General features: G+C 48.2%; 1 protein-coding gene across 3 annotated transcripts in view; it reads left to right on the top strand.

The window, feature by feature from the left end:
• The first annotated feature begins 5,591 nt into the window (after positions 1–5,591).
• Positions 5,592–6,089, top strand: part of frmd4a (FERM domain containing 4A) — a 75,830-nt gene continuing 75,332 nt past the window's right edge. For all 3 annotated transcript variants that reach the window (XR_012983691.1, XM_076270823.1, XM_076270814.1), the window contains exon 1: positions 5,592–5,935. Coding sequence is in view for 2 of the 3 variants with exons in the window: in XM_076270823.1 (XP_076126938.1) it covers positions 5,837–5,935 (99 nt within the window). In the remaining variant the exon portion in view is untranslated. The remainder of the gene's footprint in view (positions 5,936–6,089) is intronic.

The raw sequence follows: 6,089 nt of genomic DNA, 5'->3' as shown, positions 1-6,089 counted from the left end.
GAGAGACAGAGAGAGAGGGTTGAAAAGGGATGGAAGATGAATTTGGCACCCCCCCCCCCCGGAGTGAAGCTCATATGAATACTTAAGCCTTTCATACACACACACACACACACAAACACCACACACACACACACACACAAACACCACACACACACACACACACAAACACCACACACACACACACACACAAACACCACACACACACACACACACACACACCACACACACACACACACACACCACACACACACACACACACACCCCTCTCCTCATCGCTCCTTCTCCGTCCTCCTTTCTCTCCTTCGCTCACTCTCTTATTCTTTCGTTCTTCTGTCCTTCGTTCTTCTGTCCTTCGTTCTTCTGTCCTATGAGCCTGTTGGTCTGTAACTGGTCCCAGGCCAGACACGAGCACATGTGAGCGCGCTCCTGACACTCTGCTCCCTGCACAAAACACAGCCAGACTGGACACTACGTCATCCCTACAGAGAGGAGAGAGAGAACACACAAAGAGAGAGAGAGAGAGAGGGAGGGAGACAGAGAGATATAGAGAGAGAGAGAGAGAGGTGCTAACCTGGCAGAGGGAGAAGAGAATGGTGGGGAAGAAAGAAAATGGAGACCCTTTGTGTCTGTTTTTTTTTTTTTGCATTTCTGCAGACATATTCATTAGGGTAGCATATTGTGGATGCCTGCCAATGGCAACACATCTAACGTAAATATTAAAATAAGCCTGAGTCTACAGGGCACATACACCCTCTCTCTTCCTCTCTCTCTCTATCGCTCCCTCTCTCTCTCTCACACACACACACACACACACACACACACACACACACACAATGTCAGATATGGCTGTGGGCAGTTTTTTGCCCGGCTCAGCGAGGGCTGTAAATGGGACTAGAAGGAGGAACAATGGGGATGGGAAGCCTCTATTAGAGCTCCACACAGACCCACACTATTATTCCATCCCATAAACGCCACCCTCGCTCTGCCCCATTACTGCCTGACAATGCACACCACTCTCTCCATCCATTCCTCCATCCATCTATCAATCTATCTATCTATCCATCTCAGCGCCCAGCTCACGCAGTGGAGCCTAGAATCAGCCTTTTACAGGCTCACAGTCTCCTATAGAAATTAGTTGTATGTGCCCTCACACCCCTTCATTCACAGACTCTCTCTCTCTCTCTCTCTCTCTCTCTCTCTCTCTCTCTCTCTCTCTCTCTCCCTGTGCCTTTCTTTATTTCTCTCTCTCCTTGTCCTCTCTCTCTCTCCCTCCCTCTCAATTCGATTTCCCCATTCACTCAATTCCAAGGCTTTATTGATATGACAAAAAATGGTCAACGTGTGCAGAAATAAACATAGGCAGATAGATGGCATTTATAACAATATTACTACTAGTAATAGTCATTGTTGTATATACAGCTCTGAAAAACAAAAATAAGAGACCACTGCACATGTTTCTGATGTCATACTACAGTTGCTGAGTGACATTCAAATTAGTTGACGGTCATGCTGTCAAAATGAAAAGACCACTGCAAATTTTAATATGACCGTCAACTCATTCCAATGACACTCAGCAACCGTCGGATGACATCAGAAAATGTACAGTGGTCTTTCTTTAGATTTTTTTCCAGAGCTGTATATGTGTATCACTCCTGCCCCCCCCCTCTCTGTATCTTTCTCTCTTCCTTTTGTCTCTCTCTCACTCTCTCTTTCTTTCATTTTCTCTTTCTCTCCCTGTCCCTCTCTCACTCCGTGCCCCCCCTCTTTCTCTGTGAGCCCCTCATTTATTTTCACTTCTTGCCCCCCCCCCCTCTTTCTCCTTCCTCTCGTGTGTGTGTGTGTGTGTGTGTGTGTGTGTGTGTGCGTGTGTGTGTGTGTGTGTGATGGGAACTTGTTTTTGTTGGTGAGCAGCAGTGGGAGGTTGTTGTATTAGGAAACATAAATTAATTTCCTGTGTGTGTGACAGGTTAATTTGCTGCCACACACACACACACACACACACACATCTGCGTACTCACACACAGGCTCATATGGGGGCTGAGTGGGACGTGTTAGTTGAAATTGGTCGACATGTTCAAGTTTTGGGCTCCAGGCACTCTACCCCCCCCCCCCCCCCCCCCCCCCCACCTCACACACACAAACACACACACACACACACACTCCTGGCACACACAAACACAGAGGGAATACACATCAACACACACATACACAGACCTTGACACTTTCCCCTTTTAAATGTGTGTGTTGTCTGCTGTCATGTGTCTGTGTTCTAGCATTAATGTGTGTGTTTATGGTGCCTTTGTAGGCCCTAAATCACCCCCCCCCCACCCCCATGTCTGCACAGGGAGAAAATAATCCTTTTAAACAACTTCTCCCTTTAATATCGTCACTCCACCCCCTGCTTTGTCTTGATATCTGTTTTTTACTTTCGAACAAAACACTTGTCAAAGCCTCCCCCCCTTCCCACTTCTAGCATCAGTACCCTGCTATCAGAACTATAAATGGCTTGTTGTTTTCATATCTGGTAAGACACTCTCTGAATTAGTCTGTACAGAGCAGTAACACAACTCTTGGTGCGGACACTACTGTTTTTTCGCTACAATAGAGACCCTCGCCTGTGTTGTGCACAGAGCTCTTCCTGTGTAGCGGTGCATTGTGGGTAGTGTCTATGGGTGTGCTCCATGGCTTGGTGTACAGCAGTTTCTCCTGAGGGAAGATGTCCTTCTGTATAACACAAAGGACTGCTGGACATGCATACTGGTTTCAATCCTGTGTGAAAGTGAGAGTGCTGGGCTGTGTAAGAAACTTAAAGATTGAAGTATTAGCATTCTGCTAGTGTTAGCCAGGGTGTTCCAGAGTTTAGGATTCTGCACTCTGTTGGGTTTTCCTCAGGTGGAGGATTCTGCGTGTAAAATAATTCGCTCCATGTCCTCTAATGTGGAAGTTTTTAGTGAAAGAATTCTCCAGGCTAGTGGCTAACATGCTAGCATTCACCGGGGAACTCTCTGTGCTCTGTGATGGTAGCTTTTGCCTGTGGGACACAAAGGGTTTTCTGTCACCACTAGGATGCTAGTGTGAAGCAGAAGGCTTCCTCAGCATAAAGGTGGCTCTGTGTGTGTGTGTGTGTGTGTGTGTGTCTGTGTGTCTGTGTGTGTGTATGTGTGTGCGCAGGATGCTTAAGCTGGAGTATCCTCTCTGGATCGATCAGGATGCAATGTGGGGAATTGTGCCTGTGTTTATGTGCATGTTCTTATACTCTTATATATGGTGTGTGTGTGTGTGTGTGTGTGTGTGTGTGCATGGATGTATATGTGCTTATATACATATGTGTGTGTGTGTGTGTGTGTGTGTGTGTGTGTGTGTGTGTGTGTGTGTGTGTGTGTGTGTGTGTGTGTGTGTGCATGGATGCATATGTGCTTATATACATATGTGTGTGTGTGTGTGTGTGTGTGTGTGTGTGTGTGTGTGTGTGCGTGCGTGCATGGATGCATATATGCTTATATACATATGTGTGTGTGTGTGTGTGGGTCTGTCACTTTGCCGCGTCACCGCACAGCACCCCCCCCACCCCAACCCCCCTTGAGCAGAGGCAGTGGCAGGAGGTAAAAATAGCCTGGTCTGATATCACTAATCTAGGCCAGGGAGCTGCATTAAAGATGAACAGAGAGGATTAGAGCAGAGGATGAGAAACACTCTCCCTCTCCCTCTCCCTCTCTATCCCTCTCTCTCTCTGCCTCGCTGGCTACTCTTATTACTCTCTGGCATTGCAGAATTTAGGAGGTGTGTGTGTGTGGGGGGGGGGGGGTGGGGGTGATGGTGGGGGCCTATTTTTTTAAGGAGGATGATGGTGTTTTAAGCCGTTTCATTTTACATCCCTTTAAGGACAATATGGGCAATATGCTCACTCTATTGTCTGTGGTCTTCTTTTGAAGTTATTAAGATGAGCTTTTTTTTTGCACAAAGCACTGCAGTAAGTAATCTGAATCTAGAGGAATGCAAACATTCTAAAGACGTTCATGCTGTCTGAGACACTTGCCCAGGCCCTCATCACCATGTCAGAACTCATTAAAAGTGTGAAGCCTTGAAGATTACAACACAATGTCATCGTTGTCACTGGCTAATGGGCATGCATGGCACGGCCTCCTTGTGGTCTTCAGTGTGTGTTTGTGTGGGGATTTCAGTCAGGTAACTCTCTCATTAAAAGCACCCCAGCGTGCATAATAAAGTGTGCATCATTTCACACCGAAGGACAGTTAGACAGTTAGTCTCTCGCACACAAAGAGATAGAGTGAGAGAGAGACAGAGAAAAAGAGAGAAAGAGAGACAGACAGAGAGACAAAGAGAAAGAGAAACAAGGACATTCCCAGAATTCCTCAGACAATTCTAATGAGCCCCTGCTACGCGTTTGGGAAAAACAAGCATAGTGGTAGCTATGTCACACACACACACACACACACACACACACACACACACACAGGAGCGATCCCCTGTGCATAATGGTGGTGGCAGGCTGAGGGTATATTCCCTTTGTGTTCAGACAGTCTGGTGGAAGCTGAACAGGGATTTCAAGCTAATCTGAGTGGCAGATGGCAAAACATCAGATATTCTGTTTGAGTCCGAGCATGTGACGACTGTATGCCACACCCCCCAACCACCCCCCCAACCCCCCGTTCACACACCATAAACACACTCACACACACACACACACACATGAACACTCACACACTTACACGCACACACATGCATACATACACAAACATACGCAGATGCGTGTTTCCCAACACATGATCTGACACAAATGCAAGCACCCATGTGAACAGATTTAGCTATGCTTAAAAGAGCATACACACTGACATACACACACACACATACACAAACACATGCATGTGCTTCTGGCCTCTGGTCGTGTGCTATATTTCGTATGGTGTTAGGCTTCTGCTATACTGTTGTTCCTGTGACCTGGTTTAGGTTGGACTCTTAAGGAGCAAGCCTGACGTTTCCAGAGCAATCTGCCCTCAAGCACCACTCTCTGGCACTATGAGCAGAGTGAAAGAGGCAGAACAGAAAGAGAGAGAGAGAGAGAGAGAGAGCGAGAGAGAGAGAAAGAATAGCAACTGCCTTTCCAACTCCATCCCTCCCTCCCTCTCTCTCTTCTTCCCTCCCTTTCAGCCTTACACACATGCGCACGCACACCCGCACATGCACGCACACAAACACACACACGCACTCCCACACACACACACACTCATACACCTCGGGAGGCAGCTGCTTAGCAGCATCAGTGCGCGCGCATTTGTGCATGCGTGTGTGTGTGTGCGTGTGTGTGTGTGTGTGTGTGTAGAATGGGCTAAGTGACTCACTGGGAAATCAGCTCTCACTGCTACACAGACGTGCTGCTACCACCCGGCAGTAGAGACGAGAGGAAGAGGACGAAGGGAGGGAAACACAGAGAGAGACAGAGAGAGAAAGAGAGAGAGAGACAGAGCAGGAGAAAAGAGAGACCGAGGCATTGGGAGAGGAGCGAGTCAGGAAAAGAGCGCTTGAGAGAAAAAGAGAGGGAGGGAGAGATAGAGAGGGGGAGGGAGGGAGAGAGGGAGAGAGTACGAGTGAGAATGTGTCACTTTACTTAACTGACTGGAGACAGAGAAGAGACGGAGCGACGCACAGAGAGGAAGGAGAGAGAGAGAGAGAGAGAGAGAGAGAGAGAGAGAGAGAGCAAGCGCACCAGTGTTCCTGAGCCAGGACAACACCGGCTCTACACACACACACACACACACGGGACAGGACAGACAGGCTTTCCACACACACGCTCTGTCCCGCACAAACACACTCCCTGATGATGGTGGTACAGGCAGCGGCGGTGACTCCGGGTCGTAGCCGCCGTCTCATGCTCAAGTTGCCGGTGGGGACGCTGAGACGCAGCAGTGAGGAGAGGGTAAGACAGGCACACTCTTGGAGCTCCGCTCTCTCACTCACACACTCTTTGGATCTCCCCCTTTCCCCCTATCTCTCTCTCTCTCTCTCTCTCTCTCTCTCTCTCGTTCTCTATCTCTCTTTCTTTCTTACTCTCTCTCATTCTCTCTCTCTCT

The sequence above is a fragment of the Alosa pseudoharengus genome, unplaced genomic scaffold (assembly GCF_046254945.1).
Source record: "Alosa pseudoharengus isolate Yale_2024_CS ecotype anadromous, Long Island Sound unplaced genomic scaffold, YU_APseudo_1.1 YU_APseudo_1.1_scf_10, whole genome shotgun sequence".
In the NCBI taxonomy this organism is placed as follows: domain Eukaryota; kingdom Metazoa; phylum Chordata; class Actinopteri; order Clupeiformes; family Clupeidae; genus Alosa; species Alosa pseudoharengus.
This window is presented reverse-complemented; position numbering and strand designations above follow the sequence as displayed.